This window comes from Hippocampus comes, unplaced genomic scaffold (genome assembly GCF_001891065.2).
Source record: "Hippocampus comes isolate QL1 unplaced genomic scaffold, H_comes_QL1_v1.1 scaffold14, whole genome shotgun sequence".
In the NCBI taxonomy this organism is placed as follows: domain Eukaryota; kingdom Metazoa; phylum Chordata; class Actinopteri; order Syngnathiformes; family Syngnathidae; genus Hippocampus; species Hippocampus comes.
In genome coordinates this window covers 82,522-110,349 of record NW_017805839.1, presented here as the reverse complement: position 1 = coordinate 110,349, position 27,828 = coordinate 82,522, and the positions used below count along the sequence as shown (strand labels likewise).

Here is a 27,828-nt window from a genome sequence, read left to right as displayed (position 1 = left end):
TGGGGGGGCAATGGGGTAAAATGTTGAAAATTTTGACTGCCAATAATAATTGGAAGTGAGCCTAAAGAATCTAATCTTGTAGTGGGAACACTTGTAGGACAATGTTTCTGGACATGGGCCTGGAAAACACACACACACACACACACACACACACACACACACACACACACACACACACACACACACACTGTGACCTCCTTAAAAAAAATAAAAAATATAAAAAGGAGAGATGCAAGGCCAGATGCTGCAAGTCATTGGCCATTGCCTTTTCATCTTTGTGTTTCACTGTCTGAATACTCGATGTCTGGCCAGGAACTGCTTCGTTCTCCTTGTTGTCCAAAGCAGGTGCCAGAAGTGATTTGTCAATAACTCTAAGGAGGAAGCCAGTGGTTGGACTCAAAATTCCAACGCCAAGCCTGCCTTGGTTCCACTTGGCTCTTGTTTAAAGGTCCACCACAGAAATGCCAGTCTCTCTCTCTCTCTCTCTCTCTCTCTCTCTCTCTCTCTCTCTCTCTCTCACAAAGTCTCACACACAGCTGTTGGACATCATACTCCAGTATCAATGTTGTATTTTCGCGGTGGCTGTTCTAAAGAGGGAAGAAATAAGCTTTTGCCTGGTGGCGAGAATAAAAGGTTTATCTTTGGCGCGCTCGTATTTTCAGTATGGGGGGGAGCAGGTATGGCAGTCGTTTTTGTGGCTTTAACAAGCGTGGCTGCGAGGGAAGTGACTTTTTTTTTTTTTTTTCCGTCTACATGCGTCGCCTGTGGGAATGTCAAGGAATTTTCTCTCCCGACAAATCTGTGGTTTGCGAGTTATTCCTATTTTTAATACGGTTTCTTACCGGGGCTGGTTTCACAAAGTTTAGAAACAGCCATGTTACTTTCTTTCCATGTGGCCGTTCAATGACGTTTGGGGGGAAAAAAAAAAAAAATCAGAACGGCATCTCTGAAGTCGAATGCCAAAGAGGTTGCAAAATTCTCAGGAAAAAAAAAAAAAGAGCGGTCCAACCATCGTCACACATGACGTCACGTGAGAATACGTTGTACCTCATCAAAACTCACCTCAAGCAGCGTTTTTGAGGGATTAGAAAATCCCAAACAAAGCAAAGGTTGGCTGAGATTGAACACATTGCGGTTGATTGACGCCATGGGCTCCAGGCTGCAAGACCGTAGCCATCCAAGTGACTCTGATTCTGTTCTTTAGCACACCTCATTTGGACAAACGAGGAGGCGGGGCTACTGCTCCCATTTGCAGGGCCCATGTCACATGACCTCGCTTTGCACCAGCCACAAGGGCCTCATTTTGCACCAAATCCAGCCAACCTCCACCAGTTTGCGGAGGCGCGCTTCTTCCCAAGTTCCGAGACTGCAGTCGGAGCGAGCGCCCTCTTGTTCAAGCAGAAGATATTTATTGAATTAGCCTTCGCTGTGTTTTTCCAAGCAAAAGGGTCGAGTAGCATAGCAATAGAGAAAGGTTGACATTTTTTTCTTCCCGTCTGCTGCGGTGCTCCAAAGTAACCCAGACACTCGTTTGTTTCCCAAGAATGTGGAATTCCACCTCCGTTTCCCATTTTTTTTTTTTTTGCGAGCCGCTACTCGAAACCTCCTCAAACACCTGCCGTTTATTTTCCTCTCATGTTGTTTTCTCAGTTCGTCCGCACGCTCCCTCTCTTGCTCACCTCTGAACCCAGATGATTATTTTCTCCGATATCTCCCGTGACACCTTGTTCCTCCTTTTTTGGGGAGAATCTTGTCAGTGCTTGTATGTTTATCCGAGGGATGGCGGTTTTCAATAAACCCAGCCTCGCGTTCGCACCTCCTCGCACACAAACAGACACGCCGGCCCTGGTAATTAATCCAAACACACAAGCTCTCACGTGTGTTAGGCAGAAGTAACCTGTAGGAAAATAATCGGGTCTGGAGAATGCGCGTTTTAAGCAAAGTGCGAGTTTGCCACCGTGTACTTTGGGTGGGAAAATGGTAGCGAAGTGAGCCGAGGACAAACACGCTATTCTGCAGACCGCAGCGGCCGTAAACTGATAGCGGGCGCGAGTATCCCCTTACCTCACCAAACATGCGCGAGGAATATGCTGGAAGTGGTCAAAAAGAAAGTTCAAAGGTCACCAAAAGGAAAATGGGCAAACAATCCTCAGTATGAGTTTGTTTGGATTTTTTTTTTTTTTTTAATCTGGAATGATATACCACGCTCAGGAAGGGAGGCTCGTCCAGGTGATTTCTGGGTTAAAGGGGCACCAAGATGAGGAAGATCAGACTACACACAAACACACACGCAATCCATGAACACAGACGCAAGTGGAGCAGGGTCGCAGTGGGCGAGCAAGAAAGTTGAGCCAGTGGACCTCACAGATGTTTCCAAGGAGGATCGTCTTCCTCTGGGATGAAATGCTGCTGTTTCTGTCATTTTCAGACAATCTGAATTCTCTTTTCTCCTTCTCTCATCGAGCTGCTGGCTCATCATTATAATTCCACTCAAATGGCTCCTTTAGCAAGTTCCCCTTAAACTGTGATGGTCTTTGGCCATGCCGAATCAAAAGTACTGTACAATATTTTTACTTGCTAGCGCAATATTGCTGGCCACTGCAGAGCGGCTTCAAGAAACTGGCATGCAAAAACACACACCCGAGGTGATTCTCGACATCAGTGCCGCGCAATCGTCGATGGCATCTTTCCCGACAATCGCCTGTCTGCGGCGAACTGTGAAAGTCTTTCGACTTCACTCAGCAGTGTGCGGCGCGTCATCGACCGACCCAGAGCACCGCGCGTCCGAATATGGCTGCGCATGAGCCGGCCGTCGAAAACCAAGTGCAAGTGTTCTGCTTGGATCAGCACATAGGAGCCGAGATTGCACGAAAATGCTGTGCGCCAAGTTTTCTGCCGAAAGAAGAGTGGACGGTGAAAGTAGCCATTCAAAGAGGAAGGGCTGAGATGATTTTCAAATTCAAACAGCATGATCAGACAAAGCATAGGAATTCCGAAGAAGCATTTGGTCAAAATTCAGAGATAAGACACATTCCAGATGCATCCCAGGGGGAAAAAAAATCTTACACTTCCCTAAATCACAGAGGGAAAAACTTGAATATCCCATTTTTTAATAACCTAAATAATGCCCTCCAAAATCTGAGAATCTCCTTCACCTTTATTTATTTCTTTTTGTACCATCCAATTCTTCTTGCGCATGTCCTCCCAACTTTCATAATGTGTAGCTTGCCTCCTTGCTGTGAGTGCTGCCAGGTTCCCTCATCGCATCGTGTTAGCATGCGAGAACTCTGTAAAAGTCTGCATGGATGTTGTTTGTGCGAGGCATGCGCAGCAGGCCGCAAGGTGGGCTTTGCAGGGGAGGATGTGGTGGTCCTATAACTGCATAAGTGAGGAAATGAATTAAGTGGACCGCTGGATGGAAGCAGCGTCTATGTTGGGACTGCTAAGTTTAACACGGAAAACAAACAATATGCACACTGGATGGAAAATGTGGGGATGAAAAATGAGCATGAAAATAATGCATTGCAAATTGGTTTGAAAAAAAATAAAAATACAATATGTCATTCCATTTATTCGCCAACGCTTATCCTGCCCATGGTCATGGGTGACCTTCAGGCACCATTCGTCTTATGATTTTTTTTTTTTTGTTTTTTGGGTTGATCTGTGTTTTACTTGACACATGTCACTGGATTATAATCAGAAGAATCAGAAGATGTTGTCGGGGGGGGGGGGCGCTTTACTGTATTTCAAAACATCGATCCTAAAGAATATAAATAGTCAGGACAATGTAAAAAAAAAAAGAAAAAAGAATCTATGCGGGCGGCCGTGTCAACCAGCACTGGCCCAGAAATCCATCGGCTGTTTGGGAAAATTTACATATTTTTCCCAAAATTCCTGATGGCTCGCTGTTGCATCCACACACACACACACACACACACACACACACACACACACACAGGGACCTCCTGTCCTTCAAAAAAAATAAATTAAGGCTTTACATACTGTATAGCAGTCTGGTCTGCATGGTGCATTTAAGGGGCCAAGTAAATCTGTCATTTCAGCCTTTGAATTTTTTTGTTTTCTTTCTCTCTCTCTCTCTCTCTTTCTCTCTCTATCTGTCCATCCCCCTACACACACACACACACACACCAAGGATGATAACGTCCACAGTGCGCCCCCCGTGATTGGGTAGCCATTTATTTCAGCCATTAACAGCGGATCTTGTGGCCCCGGGGCTAATAGCCGAGCAGACTGGGAACCGTTAGTGTTTAGATGAAAGACTGTTCCCAGAGTTTAGCTACTGTCGCCCACAATTGGATGTTCACCGTGTCAATTCATTGTGACTACGTCCTGATTGAACGAATGTAAACTCACTCTGCATACTCTTCATGCACATATTCATTGCGTGCGTACGCTAGTATGCGTGCCTTGAGTCTCGGTGCCCCTCTACAAACATGTCAGCATAATCAGTAGTGGCGTCCCGGCTGCCTGACGGATCTGCAGGCTTCAGTAACAAACTTTCTGGTTATTTGGATGGCGATCATGTTGTCAGTCTCACCTATCAGTCAAATCAGTGATGCCAAGGGGATCTGTGCTCACGTGATTAATTTTTTTTTTTTTTTGCGAGGACGTAGCGTGTTCAAGTGCATGCAAATATTTGCATTGTATAGCATTAGAATGGGACTGTTCCGATTTAGCCCAAAAGGTGTTAGATGGCACTGGGACAGAATCATACTGGATCAGAAAAGGAGTTTACTTCCCTAAACCTTTTTTGTCATTAAAAATGTACAATTGTGCAAAATGTCTGTATAAAGTCCATATTAAGGATGAAATTATTCAGGAAAGTGCATGGAAAATGGTTCATCAAGATTGGAGTTATTGTGGTCAAAATGCTTGCGAACAATGAGCTGGATTGAAGGGGGTATGAAAGGACAAGCGAGCGGCAAGAAGTTCTCATGTCCAATCCTTCCTGTGTGGTGCCTTGTCTCTGCATTTATTTGCTCTTCCATTCATTTCAAGGCTTCATCTTGGCACGATGGATAGTAATTGTCCAAATATAAACCAAGGAGTAAAAACGCAGTCGATATATTTCAGCCAGATAGTTACAGTATGTCTGCAGCAATGAAATCATTCCCATGATGAAGGGAGAGACCCAGCCTTGAACCGGCCTTGGATATCTGAAAGGGGACAAATGAAGAGAAGTTTTTTGGGGTGGGGGGATAAAGTCATGTGTCTGTCCCGCTGTTTTGATGAGATGTCATTCCTCTGCTGAAACATAATAGCGGGCCTTCACCGCATTACATGCTGAATGATCATTTCTATAAATAAGCTCAGCAACAGCAACCCTGAGACGAGGCCTTGTCTTTCTGTCCATCTCAGCATTGTCTAATGTGTGACCATAAATGGGCATACGCAAAGCTCGTTTTTAGGGCATACGGTAAACAAATTTTTAGTTTTTCGCTGTGAGATTTCTTGACACACTTGTCTCACAAAAACTGGTTGACAGATGTGTGTGTGTGTGTGTGTGTGTGTGTGTGTGTGTGTGTGTGTGTGTGTGTGTGTGTCTGTTGGGGGTTGGGGGGGGCATTCACGCCCCCCCTCCCTCCGCTACCCAGCCGGTTCAACCCAAAAATTTCAGTGAGCACCCAAAAGTCTTCCACACGACCTTGTTTATCAACCAGCAAAAACTTGCCCCTCCCCCACGCCATGCCGGTGATTGTTTCTCAAGGTGCACCAAACCATTTCAAGGGGCATTCGTCTTGGACCCTTGGACATACAGCACTAGACGGCTGATGTACATCGACAGCGACTGGACAATTCTTCTTTCTGCTACCCGAAAACAATTCCACCCCCCTCCCCCCACCTCAATTCTCAATTGTTTCTTTTTTCAGGAGCATCAGCTGGTTGCTCCTAAATTGATCAATACTCTCTAGTTTAGCGCGTTATTATCTGCATTAATTTAAATCAATTTTAACGTGATTACATTTTTATCAGTAAATATTTGCATTTTGCACATAGAAAACTGATCCATGATTCCATGTTGATGAGAGCATTAAAACTGGAAAAAAAGAGGACAAAAAAATATAAAAGGAAATTCAGAAACGATAAAAAATGTGTGAGTAATCCTGATTAATTATGAGTTAATTTGAGTTAATTATGACAGTTGCGTTTTTAATCAGATTTTAATCGAATCAGATTAAATATTTTAATCGTTTGACAGCTCTTTTATATATATATATATATATATATATATATATACATATACACACACATACACACATAGAGAGAAATATATATCGATAGATACTGTACTTATGCCTGTGTAATTTTCGCACAAAATGCAGCGATATTGTGGCAGCAACAGGTGCAATAATGTTGTCACGAGTGTTTAGACAGTTGGACAATAAATAGACTCCACTAATAGAGCCGACCGTACACACACACACACACACACACACACACACACACACACACACACACACACACACACACACACACATGCACACGCTTGGGTCCACTCGTCCTTCTCCCAAGGGCCCTGTGGTGTCCTTTGTCTCCCAACGGCTGCTGCCGCGACTGCGGGGTCGTGGGGTCTCCCAGATAAGAGCACAGGGTATTCTAAAGGGAAGCTTGACTTTCCAAGCACAGGAAGGAGGTCTGAATACCCATGGAGCAAAGGAGTATCGCGGGGAGCGAAGTCGATTTGAAACTCCAAACCATCTGCGCATCTGATAAGAGAGCACCAAATTGAAGCAAGCGTAACAGAGAAGGTTTAGCGGCGACAGTGCCCGGAGATGAGGGAGGGAAAGTTATGCAGCATAAAATTGCTCCCGGTCACAAAATTTGCCAAGGTGTGAATTATCAACCATAGAAATCATGCAACTAAAATGAAGCTTTCGTACCATTAGAAACAACCTCAAAAGATTGACTGAAATGCATGGCGCTCATTGACGTACCGAGCGCTCATGACAGATGAAGTGTGTGAGACCTCAGGTACCTCTGCGTGCAACTATTGATTTTCACTATCCACACAATGCCGCTGATTCATTGAGTGGCAGCGCGGTTATTCGATGTATTCACAATAGAACACACACACACACACACACACACACACACACACACACACACACACACACACAGCTTTCAAGAGGTATGGAGAGAAAGCAACAAATGTTGGGAGTTCTGACTTGGCCCTCACCTCAATACTGTCAAATAAAGTAGCAATCAGTAAAATCTGGCTCGAAGGTGTCATCCCCTTCAGCCTGGCTGGAGCCCTTTAATCTCACCTCAAATTTCTCCTCACTTTTTGATCCTTTGAAGACAACCATCTTATTGAGGCTTCAATATTTTCCTCCGGATATTCATCCATCCATTTTCGATACTTTATCGTCATTTGGGGCACAGGTGATCTGGAGTCTTTTTCAAACCTTTCACCCAGCAAAGCCTGAGACACTGGGAAAATATGCAAACTCCATACAGAAAGGACTGAGCCAACCAACACTCAAACCTCAGAAATGTGAGGCAGACGTGCTCACCACTCGTACATTATGCTGCCATTCCTCCAAATATGTCTCGATATTACATCACAGACACCTAACAGACTACTCCGAATGATGTGGCCGGTCGGTATGCAATTGTTAGAATCCACTACAATTGCTGGATTGTTTTCGCTGGGTACCTGTGAATTTTGAACAGATTGGGTTATTTTTTTACCCAGTTTTGAGTTACCGTATTTTCCGCACTGTGTGGCGCATCTAAAAACATTCAATTTTCTCAAAAGACAATAGTGCGCCTTATAATCCGATGCACCTTATATATGGATCAATATTCTAATTTCTTGGTTGTAGTATATTAAATGTTTTGTGAAGCGCTTTGTTACAGCTGCGGCGGTTGTGAAAGCTCAATATAAATAAAGCTGTATTGTATTGTATTGTATTGTATTGTATTGTATTGTATTGTATTGTATTCCCTTTAGAGTAAGCTTCATCTAGTGCATGCATTCTATGTGCCTTATAATGTGGTGCGCCCTATATAGGAAAATAGTTCTAATATAAGCCATTCATTGAAGGTGCGCCTCATACTCTGAAGCGCCTTACAGTGTGGGAAATACGGTCATTATTTCTACTTTGACTTTAAATTGAGCTGGTGATCTGATTCGGTGGGGCTGAAAATCTGAAGCTGGTCACCATTTTGGATAATTGTGTGCCGAATTTGAAGTCAAGTTAATTTATCCATCTTAAAAATGTTGGTGGTGGACGAATCGCTCGGTGGGTATCGATTTCACCCAATTTGGGTTACTTTTGAGAACGCAGAAGTTTTAGCAGTGCATGATTTGTGAGTTGTGCCGTTGTGCCATGCAACATTCGTGTTGGTTTTTAGGTATTTTACTGTAGGTATATAAGTCTCTAATTAAAGCGATAGTACATCTTTGGAAAAAGGAGTAACTGACGTCTTTGATCAACTGTGGGTCGAAAAGAAAAAAAAAAATCGCTGAATGAATTCATTGTTTGGCTTCTTCGATCTGTTATTGGAATCGTAAAACTGACCTGGCATCACTATTCTAGTCTTGTATTAGGATAGAATAATTTTGCCTAGCGCAGTTGAGCCGTCATGGTGGTCTGCTCGGACTTGGTGCAACTTCCCTTAGCTCATTAAATTATTTGAGACCAAATCAGCATTGAGTCATTTGTCCTCAATTGCTTCAAGAACTTGCGCTTCCACACAATCGACAGTCAACTAATCGATGATCACATTTTTTTTTCCCCCCCCAGCACACTGAGCTTTATGGCAACTTAGACGTCATTTTAATTCTATCAAAATGAAACATATTCATGTCGGCCATATCAAGTCGTGATGCATTCCATATCTGTTGGTGTGTGCCAGTTGGACCCAAAAGAGAGGATGTTGGTCGCCATTAAAATACTGACTGATCTACGGGTCCGTTTGGCACACTCAATTGGAAAAAGTTGATTTTTGGGAAGGTTAAGTAAGAGAGAGCTTTTCCTCCAGCGGAGTGCTGTTTGCTTATGAAGATGATGTGCGCTGCGAATGAGCAGAATTAGTGGAAAGTGTTGAAAAGCACGGCAAAGTTGGAATGTTTGCTTTGTGAATGAGATGAGATGTCTGACTCTCATCATGGAGCCCAAGTCGCTCCTTGGCCGTGAGGCTCCTCAATGTGTCTTTGTGAGTGGACACACGCATTCGTGAGACACACAGCAACACACATCCTGCGGATGAGCTCCCATTTCACACAGTTTGCGAGCATCACTTACCTTGGCACTTAGAGTCATCAACGATTGGAATACACTCACTAAAAAACACACAGAAACACATTCAAGCACACACAGCACCGTCATTCATCTGTGTATCTCTATCTAAACCTTTTTTTTTTTCCTGGAGCCATGTCCTCAAAGGGAATTAAGGATCTTTTGGCTTTAAAATGGAAAGACGTTGGATTTAGATGTTTTCAAATGAGCCTCCAAAGGTGAAAGCATGCCTCTGTTAGGTCTCACTGAATGTTTTATTAACGCTCTTGACTCAGGTTGAGGTCTGAATTAAACCAGGGGGGCTCAATGTATAGACTCATATTAGAAAATATGGCATCATCGGACAGACTGTAACTCGAACACCTTGTTTCACAAATGTGACACGAGGCCAATGTGCGTGTGTGTTTTCAGGGTATGTTAATAAACCAAGAGACTCCTAATATTGGAACAGGGTTTTTTTGCCATTTTTTTCAAATTTCAATGACAATGTGAAAAAAATTTAACATATACAGTCACCTAGAAAAACAAACGCAAATGCTGGAATATACATGGCAGACCAGGAAATGGCGATGTCGTCCAACTTCTTTACCACACCTTGAGTGATAGAGCACAAACAATGCTACACTGCTCTATTCTTGCACTTGGCCAGACCGAACATTTAAAAGATGCAATATGCCCTCTGTTTTTACAGTATACCATTTTTTTAACCATTTAGACAGCAATGGGAAAGCTGTCATCCAGTGGTTAGCGCGTCGACCTCACCATGCAGAGGTCGTGGGTTCGATCCCGGCTCCCGCTTTCCTGTGTGGAGTTTGCATGTTCTCCCCGGGCCTGCGTGGGTTTTCTCCGGGTACTCCGGTTTCCTCCCACGTTCCAAAAGCATCCATGGCAGGCTAAATTGAACACTCTAAATTGTCACAAGGTGTGAGTGTGAGCGCGGATGGTTGTTCGTCTCTGTGTGCCCTACGATTGGCTGGCAACCGGTTCAGGGTGTCCCCTGCCTACTGCCCCAAGACAGCTGGGATAGGCTCCAGCACCCCCCCCCCCCCGTGACCCTTGTGAGGATAAAGCAAGCTCTATCTCTCTCTCTCTCTCTCTCTCTCTCTCTCTCTCTCTCTCTCTCTCTCTCTCTCTCTCACACACACACAAATACACACTCAGGGACATCTCAGGTCATGATCCAAATGTCGTTTTCTCACATCAGCAAACCCACGCTCAAAAGTCAGCCATTAACTTCAAGATGTAACATCAATAATCTCATTTAGTTGCGCAGTCAACCAACCATTCTCACCTACACCCAAACACACACAAGACCCCTCCGCCCCCCTGCCCATATTCTTATCTGTGTCTTCAGGATATGCCAGGCATTCAATAAAAACAATTTTTTGCACCATTGATCCCACAGCAGCCATTTGTCCTTGCTGCTTTTCTCTTCTTGGTCCGCTTCAGTGGGGAAAAGGCGTGCGTCTGGAGGCTTTATTGTGAGATGATAAAGTAAATGTTAGGAGAGGGTTGCGTTCTCCAAAGGGCAACAGGGCAACAACCGTGACGATGCATGCTGTGGAATTTCAAAAGTCGGCCTCATCTGTTGATACTGGGAAAAAAAAGCTATGATACAATTCAAGTACTTGTTACCGTAACAATGTCCATCATAATTGGACAAAATCGTACAGCAATGACAAACTGGACACACACACACACACACACACACACACACACACACAAATGCACTCTACAACGCGCGTGTGTGTTCATTAGGATGAGTGTGTGTGCATATCTGTTCATTTCCTAGCAAAGCCTCAGACACTCAGCGGGTGCCACTCTCCCATTGCTGCACTGCATTGCCGCAGATCAATATCGCCGGCCGCCCCACCTCAACAATACACTGGCTCTGTAATCATTCCTGCAGTCCCTCCATCAGCCAAGATGTTGTTTATCCCGTGATAGCTTTAATTGCCACACGTATGAGTAGCCTTTCTTCGGGGTGCTAGCCCTTTTGCGCGAAGCTAATGGGTAATAGCACAGAGGGCCCGTGCAACTGAGCTAATTTGGCACGGGTGGACCACTCGGTTTAGCATAAAGCCCATATCAATCATTTTGTTTTGTTTTTTTGTGTATGTGTTATTTTCTTTGTCGCGTTCCTTCTTCTAAAACTATTGAGCATTAGCCCACACCACAGCCATGTGGTTTCATTTAGGCTGCAGCTAATGAGTTACCTCAGTGCTTTCCGTGTTCGGGCTTTTTAATTAGCGGCGTGGTGCTAAGTATCCCCTCATGGTGCCTTCGCCGCCACCGTTTCTTGTCATCCATCAGCTGATTCTTTTGTTTGCCCCTCATTTGCATCTATGCGCCAACCCCAAATTAGCAAGCGGCTCCCCCTAATTGCCATGTGTGGGCAAGTAAATGGATGGTGGCATGGTGGGTTGGAGGTGCAGTCAACATGTTTACCTCCTAAATACCCCCCAGGACCTCTGAGCTCCAGCTCACGGGGAGGTCATTGTGAATATGACTCTCTGGGCGAAAAAGATCCATTGTGCTGTTTGCAGTGATTAGTATAACTAACAATACACGTTAAGATAGGTACACCGACCGGAAAAGGTACACAAACGCAGTCACGAATGAGTGCCTAACTGCATATAGCTTTAAAACGCGGCCAAAAACAAAACCCACAAGGAAGCGGTTCCAAATTAAAAGCTCAAAATGATGCTAATGTCTACCAAGTGTTGTAGTGATGAACTGCAGCGACGTACGTAAACATCCTCAGTGTTATTGATCAAGCCTAGTTAGATTCCATCCTCGCATGTGCGTTGATTTATTTTCCCAGTGCAAACATGGATTTCATTGCGTTTATGTTCAATCAAAGCAGCTTCCGGACAAAGGAGACATTGCATCACAGCCTGTGAAAAGGCTCGAGGCGCCTTTGAATTCGTCATTTCATCGTTATGACAATTCAAAGAAACAGATCAGTGCATATTTCCTCCCGCTTTTGAACACTAGATGCCTTTACAGCAAATACTGTACTGTGAGCTTGCCACGGGAGGGAAATTATCAAATGGGTGCCATAGTGTCACTGCTTGTCCTGACTCGATTCATCAGTCTCACCATGTGAGCTTTATAATAGTGATTGCTCCTGATGTCGATTGGCCAATTATTGCTGATTGTGTTCCTTTATGGGAAGCATTCTCCATCAACTGGAAGTCAAATCATACCTTCAGTTCTAATGTGAGCACTGGGAGGGTACAACCACTCCAAACGTCCTTATTTTCCACTTTTTTTCTTCCCTTTGGTCAAGAAGTAACTTTTAATGACAGCATTATTCATGAAATTACAGCGTGCATGCCATTGTTTTTTATGTCCCTGGGATTGTCGATGGATTTTTAGACCCTGACGGCAGTTTGAGGTTTTATGAGAAAGGATAGGGCTGTGCCTCTGTCTGTATTTTATCAAAACCCTTATTGAGTCTATAAAAAGGATTCTTTCATCATGAGCTACGACATCAGTTCACTACACCACTATTCCAGTTGCTAAACTGTCATCTGTGTTGCGCTTTCCCCTATGTCACGCCTCCCCCCAATGTATAAAAAAAGAGTCCGGTCATGTTGAGACTGTAAGTGCACGAGTGGCACATTGCATTTTCAAGAGAATGACAGGAACTGGTTGTATTGGCCGTGATCACTCCCACAGCGGCGCAGACCTCCTTCTCTCAGAGCCACCGGTCTGCACTCATATGTGAATTGGCAGAATTTGCCGGTCCGTCATTGGTCAGCAAGCCGGTCACCCATCCGTCATGGTCAGCCCATCATTATTTCAAGCCAAACCACATCATCTGATTTAACCCCCCCCCAAGAGCGCAAGGAAAAAACTAGAATGAACAAGAAAACGAGAAATGAGCACTGGTCCAGGATGACCATGCTGCAATGAATGCTGAGTCGGCAATATGTAACACATAATATGGTGCTGTCGAGTGTTAACTACATCGCATCCTGTTTTCGTCAGACAGCCGGTTTACTGTACACAACAGCGATTTCAGTTGAATGCAATTCCCCATGAATATCACAAGGCAAGTAGCAAGCAAGCCATTGTCTACACTCGGTGAAATGGCTCTGAGTGCAGTTTACAGGCGGCAGCAAGTCCAACCGCATACAAGCGCGTGTGTCTGAATGCGTGTTTCTGTGTCTGAGAAAGAGATGAGCCGTGAAGAATAGGATGTTATCTGACATGCTTGTCGCAATAATAAGGCAATATGTTGTCGCCCCCTCAGTAATCCTCCCTCCCCATCATTTTGCAAGAGTGAGAGAGAGAGAGAGAGAGAGAGAGAGAGAGAGAGAGTGAGACAGAGAGAGAGCGCTGACCAATTTGTGTGTGATTGATGACACTACCACTGGTGTGTGTAAACACTGGCAGTCCAGTTATCTCTTGTGTGACATGGAGGAGAAGGCTTGTGTCAACAGCTGCTCCTCCTCTTCATTTATCACTCTCTGTCGGCAGGCTCCACCCCACGCGTTTTTTTTCCACCTCGCAAACTAAGACTTTAGTGTGTGCATATGACTGCAGATTAATTATTAATGAATGACTGATCGATCTCTCTTTTTTGTGAGGAACCTGGAAAAAAAAAAGACTCAAGGTTTCTATTGTTCACACAAGAGCAACCGTTAAATTGCGATATATGACAGATTTTTTTTTCAAGCAATTGTAATTACCTACTTTTTATGTGTGTTATCATGTCAAACTTAAGAATCTACGAGATGCTAAGTGGTTTTTGTCATCAAGTCACAAATCCCAAACAAGCTAATATTGCAGGTACTGTAATTATAGTTGCTATATTCATCAACGTGCCTCGTTTCAAACTTTGAAGCAGTTAATACAATCGACAGCAGAAGAAAAAAAAAACAGTATGCAAATGCACTCGCTTAGCTGTTAGCTTCACTTCGTGGGACCGTTATCCAGCCCTGCCCGATATATCCTGTCATCCATTAAAGCGTGGATTGATAGCCATCAGCCAGGTCCCGGACCCACTGACACACTCTTCATGTGAGTTCTAACACAAACCACATGGCTGAAGGCTTCTTCAACACACACATTCTAATACTCTGAGCCTGTTCTATCATTTCCTCCCTCCCTCACTTAGGGGAAGGGGAGATGAGCGTTCTCAATTAAAGGTTGACTGCGCGGGCCTCCTCGGGCAGGTCATCAAGCAGGATCCATCACTTGCACGTTGGGCCCTCCAGAGTCTGAGTTGGGCTGTGTGTTTAATTCTCCCGTCAAAAAGAAAGCACCGAAAAATGAAGTACGGGACGTCAAGGCAAGGAAGTCATTTCGCATGGCGAGATGTGCCGGCTAAAAGTGTCACGAAGGCCTGGCTTTGACCGAGAAGGTGTGAGTCGGGGCTCTCAATAGCTGTATTGTGTTCACACTTGAACACGGGCCAGAACCCGGAGCAATAACAGAGAGGAGAAAGGGAGCGTGGAGAAGTGTGGAAATGAAACAATGGTTTACACAACAGTGAAATGGCCCATTTCCTTCTCACTGGCACTTGGGAATGAGAAAAGCTCTATTAGGCCTTCTGTCCTGGCTTCTGTCAGTCTCATGTTGAGCTCAGGTAGGCCAGCGCGACGCAAGAGAACACACACACACACGCACACCAGAGAGAATTGCCAGATATTTATGCAATCCAAGTGGAGAAGAGACACACGTCTCCTAACGTCGTGTTCGTCTCCTCGGCTGCTGCTAATGCTACTGGGCAGAAGCAGAACCAAACACACCCAAACTGTGACAAAACCTGGCTTTTCTCAACAGGTAAGCAGTCGGAGAGGCCAGGATGTGAGGCGTTGAGGAAGTCGATCGTCTTGACACTTACGGAAAAAAAAAAAAAAGAAAAAGAGTCGATCGACCCGGTTTTGAACATGAAGCAAAAACAACGTTTACAAAGCATGCTCCGAGATGACGCTTAGGCGAGCGTAACTTCTGCTGAAGGCTTTCGTACCATTTTGGGCTAAAAATGCATTCTGTGAGTTTGTTCTGTGTGTCTGATACACGCTTTCGCTGGAAATCTGTTGAAAAATAACAGTTCGGGGGGGGTTCCGACCATAGCGACCTATCGATTTTGAATTGTGCCCGTCCATCATTTGACAGCTGCCAGCCGGCCAGTCCGTCATCATCAGTCCGTCGTTATTCCAGGCCAACGTAGTCCGTCTGTCATCGAGCCATCACTCCGTCATTATTATTTCAACCATGTCTTCAGCAAATTACAGTTCGTCGCCGCTATTTTAGCATCGTCAGTTAAAAAAAAAAAAAAAAAGGTTTAAAAGAGTAACAGTCAATTCACAAAAAGTTTGGACCATTTTACACATACACACACACACACACACAAACACACAAACATTATTTGCCGAAGGTCTTCTTTGCTTTTTGGGTAATGGCGGTACTTTCATCGGTATTTATTCCACCGATCAGCGAGTCCATCAGTGACGAAATGACGGACCTTCCATTGGTACTGACATACTGCTCACCACTGCTATTTTATTTTATTTTTATTATTATGATATTTATTATTGTTTTATTACTCTGGCTGTTAAAAACACATGAGCATGTGTTGTCGCAAGATTTTTTTTTTTTTAGTTCATTTTGGTTTCTTACCTTAACAATCCCAAATGTGGCAAGTTTTATGACAAAATTAAGGCTCATGACATAAAATAAAATGCATGATTTCCTTTTTTTCCACCAAAAATCACTCTTCTGATTTTTTTTTTTTTTTTTTTAAGCCCACACTTCAATAAAAATAAAATCAAATGGCAATACCATTGCTACAAATGTGTCGGAAGAGGACCTTGAAGCACAAGCCATAGTACCTTTTAATAATTCAGTTAACCCTTTCAGGCACCAATAACGATAACCCGTAACCTGATAACATGATAAGCCGTCTACTATAGTAACCGCTGTCCCTGTTCGGGGTTAAAGTGTTCAACAATTTAACGTCAATAAACCAAAATATTCCCTTTGGGATTATGTAACTGCAAAACTGTCACTGGACATAACATGTATGCAAGGTACTCCGAATTCCAAACAAAGCTGCTGCTGTAATGTTGAGTGAACTTGCGGACGTGCTTAAAGTCTTCTGGTGAAAAGCGATCGTGGGGGGGGGGGGAATGAACCCTGCCGTTGTGTGTAATGCGTCTTGATATGTCGCAGTCCAAATTGTACGCAGTTTATCATAACAGCTGCTACCACCACTCAAGAGGATCAATGTGTGGATAGCGACTGCTTTTGCAACATATTAGGGTACCAAATCACTGACAATGTTTAACGCAATCGATTTGACGCGATTGCTTTTCAGCGAGCTACTTCCGTCGCAGATGCAAAACAATGTGAAATGATTCATTTAAAAATTGGCTGTTTCTGAGCGGGAGTTTGAGGAAACGAGCTCCACCGCCGTGCTCTCCATGTAAAAAGTCTGCAGGCTATACGAGCTCCACCGCCGTGCTCTCCATGTAAAAAGTCCGCAGGCTATGGAAACCGTTCAGGAGGGGGGGAAAAAATAAAAATAAAAATCAACGTGACCCCAAAAGAACGATTTATCGATTCAGTTGGTTAAACATCCATCTTTATAACAGGAAGTGTCCTATTGGGGGGGCGACAAGTTTTGGTACAATTTTGGACAAAAAGGCCTTCTGCAATCTGATAAATGGTCATCAAGTTTGACTCGGAGTCCTCTTGCTCCAGATTGAAATGCTGCCCACCTCCAAGATTTGGTTTCGTCTTTGTCCCAGTTCTCTGCAAATGGCATTTCAAGAAGATGACTGTTTTCTGTCAGTCTCCTTCTCGGCAATACGAGCAATGAGATACTTGAGCTTGTTAAGAGCAATTTTGGTTTGATGCTGAACAGCAACTGACATGCAAATGGGTGGGGGGGGGGGAGTCTTGGAAACAACTTGTCTGCTTTGGATTTCAAGACTGGTCGTGTCAGGCTCTTTATGACTCCCGTTCTCTTTTTCATTCTCTCGTCGGCGCTGTCCATTGTATCATGAAAGTAAATGTTATTGAAGGAAGTCTTCCTTTATTCGGGTGTTAATAAATAATTGATAGCGTTACATGCTTTCAAATGTGTGGCCAGCACGACTTCCCTATTTGTATTTGCCCAGTTCCAGGAATTGTCCCTATTTTGTGTTTCACTTCCGATGTCAGTCGATAGAGTGCAGATCAAGTTGTGTCGCCGCTGAGTGCAGGCTTCCTCCACTCATTATTAGTTGACATTATTCTTGGCATGCGCGGACTACCTTTGAGAGATTTACTTGCTCTGTTTGCGCTCAGGAAATTAATATTTAGTTTTCCCACTATCTGGATGAGAAAGTTGTCATGGATAGTTTGTTTTGTTTTATTATTTAAAAAAAAATATATATATATTCTTTCATGATGAAGTGGCAATGTCATGTTACACCACTGAAAATTTAGTTTAAATCCATCTCTTATTTTCTTATTTATAATTTTGTCTGTGGTTTTATTGTTCTTGTTCTTAATTGTAAAGTGTCCTTGAGTGTTTTGAAAGGCACTTATAAATAAAATGTATTATTATTATTATTATTATTATTATTATTATTATTATCTTTTGGTAAAACTTACATATTTAATATTTTATATGTATATATAAAAAGATATAGATAATACAGACTAATTGAATAATAGCATATGCCAATGCTGCCTCATAATTCTTTAATGCTAAGCTTTTAATTCCACAGTCTAACAAAGATTTTTTTTCTATTTACATTGTCTTGTATTTGCTGCCCTCCTGCCCACAAAAAAAACATGTCTTACTGAACTAAAGTGTTCTGAAAATTACTGAGGAAGTGAATTACTTTCCTGTCCCAAACGAGTCAAACATTTCCTTCTCAGTTTGAGTGCATTGAGTTCTGGAGTGCCATTTGGCAAACAAGCCGTCGACTGCGCTTACAACAAACCATCCAGCGGGTATCGCGCTTATGCGGGACACAAAAGTCTCAGTTGTGCCAAACAAGCCTGCAAACTGAATGGGGAAATACCACCCTCTGCATTTACACCGGAATGGAAATAACCAGTTAAATCATAGTGAAGCTACAGTTTGTGTGTGTGTGTGTGTGTGTGTGTGTGTGTGTGTGTGTGTGTGTGCGTGTGCGTGTGCGAGTGCGAGTGTATACATGTAAACAAACTCAGCTGCACCATCAAACATTAGTTCCTGTCACCCACAAACAGCTGTTTGCCACTGTGTGTTCTCACCCAGCATTAAACAGCCAACTGTGTTTTTTTTCCCTCCTAATCTATGTTGAAACATTTTGACGCACTTTGTTGTCTCGGGCCTGTTAGCAATCATCATAAGTAACACACATGCGGCCGTATTGAACGTCGCAAGAGTGCATTGTGTTAAAAAAAACTAAAATGAAAGAAAGAAAGAAAGAAAGAAAAGTGGGCGGGGACTCTCAGGGGCACAGTGTGTATGACCCCAATGTACTGTTCATATATCTCCTCATTTAGCCAGCACCTGCTTGGCTGTAATGAGCCAATATATCTCCTCACTAATTGTCATAAATACATATAATAAAGCTGAGCTTGTAAAAAAAAAAAAAAAAAAAAGGCTGCATGCCAATAAAACTGTTGCATTTACTTTGAACGTATCACCTGCACACAAAACATTCCGGGTGGAATACACACGAGCACACTCACACACAGTCATTCGACACACACACACACACACACACACACACACACACACACACACACACACACACACACACACACACACACACACACACACACACACTCACCCAGGCTTTTAATAAGAGGCTGTAAATAACACACGGCCATTACATTAATGAGGCCCCAGCCTTAAAACTCACTGCATGTCCCTTTTCACAGCAAGCACACTTCCTGTTTCAAGTTACTTGGACATGCGCCGATTTGGCCCGGTTGCTAATTTAATTCTCTTAGTCGTCTCTGCTTTATTATTAGCGCCATAGTTTTGGGGGATGGAATTTCAAAAGTCGGCCTCATCTGTTGATACTGAAAAAAAAACGATGATGCAATTCAAGTACTTGTTGCCGTAACAATATCCATCATAATTGTACAAAATCGTACAGCAATGACAAACTGAATGTTGCATTAAAAATAATGGTCGACCAGACACGCGTACCACGTTTAAGTAGCTGATGCTAATTACGGCATCTTGCTATAATTATACACCGGGCATCCAAATCATCAACTCAACTATCCCAAAAGCAATCCAATACTGAAGCTCACATTTTCCACCGTTCCAAAGATAAGAATTGACGCCGTCGGTGACTCACTCTTATGTTGCTGTACTGCGATAAGCGCTCAGTGCGATGCAGAACACTTGCTCCCCTGACAAAGTGCAGCCACAATAATACACCTAGTTCTCAATTCAATTCTGATGGGTGTATCAAAGCTGAGCGCTATTGTTAAAGGTATGACCAGTCTGCGGCTGGAAGCCTCGTTGGGGTGGAAAGCACAATGGACGGGGAACAGGCGCTCACTCACACACACAAACACGCACCGCAAATGATAGCTGCATAGCTATGAGTGCTAATTTAAGGGAAGCAAGTTGGGTCATTAGTAAGCCGAGCTGCATTCTGACACGCGCAATATTTTCACACGCACACACACGCTGCCCAGATGGCTTTTTACAAGGCCCAGGGCCCTGGCCCTGGCAGCCTGCTTTTTAATTATGTCACTGTAGCTACTCGACAGCCAGGTAAAAAGGCTCACATTTAACACGCTTTCAATCACCATCAGACGCATCACTCATACTGTGCACGACACACGAATATTTATCCATGTACGAGCACACACACGATGCCGCGTTTTTAGCTTGTATAGACGGTGTCGCTATTTAAGTGTGCCCGTGTGTGTGTGTGAGGGGGGATTTACGGCCGGATTCCTCTTTAGTTGTCAATAGACTGCCAGATGTGGGCAACGTAGGTGTACTATCACAGCACACGGAATATGCCATGACAGACACACACGAATACAGACAATATGCACCATATGCTCTCCAGTTCTTTGAGTCATTGTCCCCTCTCAGTATTGCAGGACCGAAAAGTAAGTATTTGTTCTACAATACAGTACTGTACATTTTTATTTATGTGGCACTTATATGGCACAACAAGTAAAAACCTTTTTTTTTTCCAATGAAAATACATGACTTGCATTTTATCCTGAATTTACAAACCTCACTCTGCCGAAAATGAGAGAAAATTTTTAAATGAATTTTAAAAATGTAATTTTGTCTATACCCACCGATAGTATAGTAATATCCTGTTTTAAAGCACATTTATTTAGACTGTTGAGTAACGTGTCAGGGTAGGGTCATCTCTAACTCACACACAAACACACACACACACACACACACACACACACACACACACACACACACACACACACACACACACACTAATGTATAGATCAGAGGATGTGGGGATCTGTACTCTGTCACACTTTTTATTAGTCTGCGAATGTGTGTGTGTGTGTGCGCGCGCACGCGTGTGTCTGTTAAGGGGGCCTCCCAACTGGAATGAGACACTTTTCCTGAAAGGATACACACTTTCTCACACACACTTCGTTATTCCTTGTTAGTCGTCCCACACCTTAATTTGCAACACCTCTAACAACCAGCACTGCAGTCCACTCCACAGCCACTCAATCTGTCACTGTCACCGCTCCACTTCCACGACTGGCTCTCTCCACTCGGCCATCAGCGGTGTGTGTGTGTGTGTGTGTGTGTGTGTGATTCTTGTATGTCTACCCTTTTTATAATATTTTCAGCAACTCCACGTGCAACGGTAGAAAGCCGCAATTTCCAAGTCTGTTTTTCATCTCTCATGTGAGGGCGCCCCCTAACTGCTTCAAGTGGAAGTGCATGCATTTAGACATCCAGTACAGACATTGCCAATGCTTACTACTGCTTTTAGGTCTGTGCCTAGCAAGATTTGGATTGCGTTCAATGGATTTGTTTTGCACTTTGGCTGGTTGGGAAGAGGGTACCATTGACAGCACTGTTTTTCTTGTTGTTGCTTAATTTTGCAGTGGCATTATGTGGCCCAATTTTTTCGACAGTGCTTTTGATTTAAATAAGCACAATTCTATACAGCAAATATAAACCACAATGATGAGTAGACTGTTAAATCGCACCCGTAAAATACATTTCAACTCTTACTGCGCTTTGATTTAACGTCATTCAATTGTGAAGAGCGACCTGAAGTTGTGGCCTGCAATCATAAAGAAAGCATCCATTGCTCCCCGTCTATTGTATGGATAAAAATCACCATGTCTTTAGTCAATACAAATAGACTGTAAGCACACCCGGAACACTGTAACAAAGCAAAGTGCTTCTATCTCCACCTTGCATTGGAACCGCAATCACCGTCAGGCAGCATTTCCATTTTGTGCTCTCAGTCAAAGTGAAAATAATATGCACCTTGTCACCGGCGCCCGGCCTTACAAGCAACTTTCCTCTTCTAATTCACCCCCCCCCCTCACGCCTCTCACATCCGTCACACGTAGCCGGCGAAGGAGAGGGCATGTCGAGACATCCATTAAAGGTCCCGAGCTGTCAAAGGTTCCCCTTTGTGAGGCGAGGAGCAAGAGGAGTGTCGTGCTCTTATCAGAGCTTCCTGTGGAGTTTGCTCTGCATCCTGTCCACTCCAACACGTTTCTCTTTTCACACTTAACCTCCGGGACTCTTTTGGTGCTCGCGCTCGTTCCTTCGAATGCTGCTCAATCAACGATGAGTACACTCTAAGCTATGCCTTAAACGTATTTTGGCATCAGTTTTGAGAACGCAAGCAGTGGCATAGGATTCGGTAGAAACGTGCAAGTCGCTGCTTTGATTGCCTCGAAGATTCAAATCTTTTGAGAGGGAAAAATACACCAGTCACTTTAATGCAATGATATCATCACAGTTGTAGATGCTAATTGAGAAAAACATTTACAGATTTTTTTTTCTCCATGCTTATCTGTGTATGGAGAAGAAATTAAATCTTGGTAAAATTATATATGTAGTGTTTGAGCTGAAATGGAAAAGCAGACGTGAAAATCATGGCAAGCGAGAAAAAAAAGTGCTTAAACATGTTTTCACGCGTACTCTAAAATTTGTAGGTTGCTCCCGAAAGCATTGTTTTTTTTTTTCTTTATTCTCATTATTAATGTTTGTGAAAATGGTTTGCCTCTTCATAAACTCTCAATGTGAGAACAGAAATAAATCCAGAAAACGGTCTGCATTTCACGTGACATATTGCATCCTGCATTGTTCTCCCATACGACACGTGAGGATGGGGGCAGGGGGGGGGGGGCAAGAAAAATGAAACGGAAAAGGTAAATAAACAAACAATCAGCTGTGGGCTTGTTCTGGCTCTCCCTCTCTGTTGCACCTCATTTGAAGCCTTATAAATCAGCCTTGCACCCGGAGACAGGGTGTGAGGCGGCCTCCTCAACAACATACGCGCACTTGTACACTTACAACAACACACAGGCCTGCTGCTCATTAAGCCCGCCATCAGACCCTCGGGTGCATCGTGAAATGTAGTGAGAGGGGTGGAAGCCTCTGGAAGTGCATATCAACTGCAACATGCTCAGTAAGCATGTGAAAGTTCTGCTAGCATGTCGAACTTGCCACGCCCTTTCACCCAAAAAAAAAAAAAAAAAACTGTGACTCCACCTATGTTCAGGCATTTATTTTTTAGCTTCCCTATAAACAAGAGGAATACCTGTCATGCCACAAACTCTCTCTCTCTCTCTCTCTCTCTCTCTCTCTCTCTCTCTGTGAGTGTGTGTGTGTGTACATATGTTTATATAAATCTGAAGAATATTAGGGAGACCGTATTAAGAAGTATTGGTGGGTGTGAATGGCTTGGTGGTTTTGGGAGACCGAGCGCGCTTCACTTTCAGTTTATATATATATAAAACACACACACACACACACATATATATATATATATATATATATATATATAGATAGATAGATAGATAGATAGATAGATAGATAGATAGATAGATATAGATATATATATATATATAGATATATATATAGATATATATATGTGTGTTTTTCTGGGGTTGGAACAGTTTAATTGTATTTCCATTCATTTCAGTGGGGAAAGAGGATTTGAGATACAAATGTGGTCTTGGAATCAATGAAACTCTCAAGGCACCACTTTATTATAGTAAGAATACCTTGTCATGATTTTTTTTTTCAAGGTGGTCTTTCCATGTATTATTTAAGAAACAAGTAATCCATTCATCTGTGCCACAATGAACAATGCCAGATTTATTATACATCAATCTTTTGCGCTTCGAGATTAAGTTTATCAGCTCCAGTTTATCAGATACAGTTGATCTGCTTCAGTTGGAACTGTTAATTTTCACAACACTTTGACTTGCAGTCGTTAAAGCGTTGACTTGGAGCAATTCTACCAAATAAGTGTGGCATAAACATAAATCAGGAAGTCTTCAATCAGATTATGACAATAATGCAAACATATCTGCGGCTTTATCACATATCAAGTAAACCCGACTGACTCACTAAAATGAAGCAGCTGATTATTGTTTTTGTTTTTTTTCCTCCAAATTTGCAGCCTTTGCGATTTGAAAATTTGAATTGGATTAATTGTTTGGCTCTCGTGCTCACACCTCAACTCAAAACTATGCACACCTTCTATTGTGTGTATCTGGATAAGCGCCCACGCACCAGTTCTCTCACACCTCCAACCAGACACTTTACATGTTTACCTTCCAAACTCCACACCTGCATCCCTTTCACCCACACAACAAGAACATGATCGTTCACACTTTACGAGCTGGAAAAAATAAAAGCTGGCTTTGGAAAACACGGCCAGTTCTCTGAGTTCATGAACTGTGCATGCAGCTAAAAACGTCAAGCGGCTTGTTGGTTCTTCTCCGTTGCACCTCGATGTCTTTCTCCTCGCCACCATGAGAGGCGTCACGCTCACCCGAGGCCATCGCTGAGCCGGTCTGATTGGGAGTCGTAATTAGCCCGGTCGCTCCGTGTCAGGCTCGTTTTCTCTGGAGGATACAAACAGGCGTGGGATTACATGCAGCGCAGGGGGGTGAAATTGGAGTGTCAATCCTGGCTTGGTGGACTGGATGAGCGTGGAAAGTTTAAGGAAGCAAATGGGTTGGCGGTCCCCCCCGTCCACCCCCCCACCCCCACTTTTTCGTTTTTGATATGTCTCATCTACACACGACAGCGTTGTCAAACAATTCTCATCACACGGATTTGTCATGTGCCGGGAGTTGGTGATGGTGCTTTGTGAAGAAAACAGCACGCGCGATGTGCACCAACTCCTTGTCCTGCCAGTTCCGATCTGATATCATTTTAACACCTGTCGTCATCTTAGATGTGAGATTCTGATTTGTCAGCAGAGGAACAAGAACTGCTCTGCGGTCCACCGTTGTTGTTGTTTGAGTTCCAAAGTACACTCGGATATGTGGCACCTTGGATCTCCTGCTACCACGGTTCAATGTCAGATTCCAATTTTTAACTCAGCTGTATTTAAAAAGCACTTGAAAGCAACCACCGCCGTATATACAAAGTGCCGGACGTGGAGCAAAAATAAATCATTCGACAACAAACAATGAAACGATAAGTGAATAACGAAGACAGTAGAAAGCACAAAAAGAGTCAAACTAAAAATCTTGCTGAGTCAATAGCCAAAGAAGAAAAATGAGTTTTCAGATGACTTTGAAAGACGAGAAACGATCCATGATCACCTCCTTCCTTGCTGAATAAAAAGCCTTCCTTTTTCCATCCACTTGTTGCTACGTACCTCCATCTGCTGTCATTCTCTGTGAAACGTGAATCCCTCCCTCCGCGTCTCTGGGGGGTGGGTGAGGTTACAAAAGGTGATCAATATGTGCCAAAGAGCGTCTTTTGACAAGTCAAAGAAGCTACCGTTCGTCAACTCTTGCCTCCTCTCACCATGTCAGGCATGACAAGGTTAGCTGGCCTGTTTCTGCTTCTGAATTTATAAGGTGACCGATCTCAAAATGATTAGCCGACATCTACATTTGAAACTTGATCAACTTCCTCCCGATTGAAGCCAACTTTAAACAGCTTTTGTCACGGAGTGAACTGGATCGGTGCGTCGTCAATTTCTGCGTTTCTAAAACTGGACCCCTTGCTCCTAAACAGGTGGTGGACGACATGGGCAACATCAAGTTTGCTCTGGACGCAGGCCCGGACAGCCCCGGCAACAGCTGGCTCAAGTATGTCCGCTCCGCCCCTTCGTTTCAGGAGCAGAATCTCGCCGCCTGCCACCTCACTGGAGACCAGGTGAGTGTCCCGCTTGGATTCGCAGTCCACATAAGAGACACATTGTTTGCGTTGTCTTTGTCCCACGACAGCCAATGCCGCTTTGCTTTCCTGTTTCCCATCCACTCAGAGTGATTAGCGGGTTCCTCCATCTTTTGTGTGTTTGCCATTGTGGCTGCAAAACATGTTGGCCTGTCATGACAAAGGAATGGTTCTATTGTGTGGCTGTCACTGGGCCGGTTGCCAGGGTTATTAGGAAGTGACACACGCAACAAAGCTTCAAGAACAGCCCGGCATTCATCGGACTTATAAAACTTTGGGAATACACCCAAAGGTGGGCTGGTGTCTTTTGAGCCAATCACGAATCGGTCAGGGTTTGTGATCGACCCGATATTTGTCTTCCATTCTCTGGAGTTCACTTAGGTCTGTTTTGATCAAACTTGAGTTCATTTCCTTCCTCCAACAAAACTCTGCTGCTATTCTAAACAAAGTTGGTGGGGCTCCTTTGTGGTGAGAAAGCGATCTGAACTTGATCCGATCCAACTAGTTGATGAGCGAATCAGCTTTGACCATCAACGGTTTAAGACCATGTCGTAAACTTCTGAAACCGGTGAGAAAGCGATCTGAACTTGATCCGATCCAACTTGTTGATGAGCTAATCAGCTTTGACCATCAACGGTTTAATGGTGGCATACAGACCTTGTGGTAAACTTCTGAAACTGATCACTTACCAAGGCTTGAAACAAGGCGACATTCGTATTGCAGCTCAATTCCAATTTTTGTTTGTTTTTTTTTTTTCCAATATGAGACACGTATCTGATTTGTTATCATATAGTTCAAAGAGTGACAGTACAGTTCCATCCATCCATCCATCCATTTTTCAGAACAACCGTCCACGCGCACACTCACACCTCGGGACAATTTAGAGTGTCCAATCAGCCTGCCGTGCATGTTTTTGGAATGTGGGAGGAAACTGGAAAACCCGGAGAAAACCCATACAGGCCTGGAGAGAACATGCAAACTCCACACATGGAGGCCTGAGCTGGAATTGAACCCGGTACTGTTACACACCACCATGTTTACTTCCATAAGTCGTTGAGGAAGAAGCAGAAGAAGAAGAAATAGAAGAAGCTAGGCTAACTTTTAACTTGTTCGGTAACTACCTTGCAGTGGTTGAATTTATTTCAACTGTGGTAAATGACTTGGAGGCAGCACAGTGGTCGACTGGTTAGCACGACGGCCTCACAGTGCAGAGGTTGCAGGCCTCGGCCTTCCTGTGTGGAGTTTGCATGTTCTCCCCATGCCTGCATGGGTTTTCTCCGGGTACTCCGGTTTCCTCCCACATTCCAAAAACATGTGTTGCAGGTCAATGGAACACTCCAAATTGTCCCGAGGTGTGATTGTGAGCGTGGATGGTTGTTCGTCTCTGTGTGCCCTGCGATTGGCTGGCAACCGGTTCAGGGTGTACCACGCCTACTGCCCGAAGGCGGCTGGGATCGGCTCCAGCACTCCCGCAGCCCTTGTGAGGCTCAGCGGATAAGAAAACGGATGCATTTATAGATGGATAGTTGACTTGGGAGACACATAACACTCAACACAACCAGACACAATCACAGAGTCTGTTGTTTCGCTAAACTAAACTCATTGTTGAGCACAGATGCCAACATTTGCAATGGGGGGGGGGGGGATATTAAACAGGCTTCACATTGACAATTGTTGACCTTTTTCATTTTTAGAGCCGATGGGGGAGGAAAAAGCATTCAACACAGGAAAAAGCACGAAGAACACTCTTTCAGAGACGTCCAAGAATCGGCTGGTGAATGATCAATTTGGGCCCGATTATACTTTGTTGGTGATGGTTTGTGTCCGAAAGGGCATCCATCATAAAAATTGTACCAAACAAGTCATACGCTTGACTCATGTGGGCAACCCCTGATCGGACAGTGGCATCGATTTGTGCATACCCCGTTTTAGCGATAATAATGAATGAATTTCCCAAACAGGTAAATGATTTATGTGTCGTGTGTTAGAATGAGCGAACAGAATGTAAATGTATCCATAGGGCCAAAGAGAAGTGAAACTCGCCCTCGAATGACGTCAGACAACGTGACGTGCGACATGACAGTCATACGACAGGAGCCAAATGCCGCCATAAAACTCTCCTGTGCGTTTCGACATTCCTGTCACTCCACTCTTATTTGTTTCCTAATCCCCGCCTGCATAGCCGGCTCCTCCTCGTGCCTCGCCGCCCTT

At 43.8% G+C, this 27,828-nt stretch overlaps 1 protein-coding gene across 9 annotated transcripts in view; it reads left to right on the top strand.

The window, feature by feature from the left end:
• Positions 1 to 27,828, top strand: part of prdm16 (PR domain containing 16) — a 217,717-nt gene that overhangs the window by 166,522 nt on the left and 23,367 nt on the right. For all 9 annotated transcript variants that reach the window (XM_019887927.1, XM_019887923.1, XM_019887924.1 and 6 more), the window contains one exon: positions 25,456 to 25,596. In XM_019887927.1, coding sequence (XP_019743486.1) covers positions 25,456 to 25,596 — 141 coding nt within the window. The remainder of the gene's footprint in view (positions 1 to 25,455; positions 25,597 to 27,828) is intronic.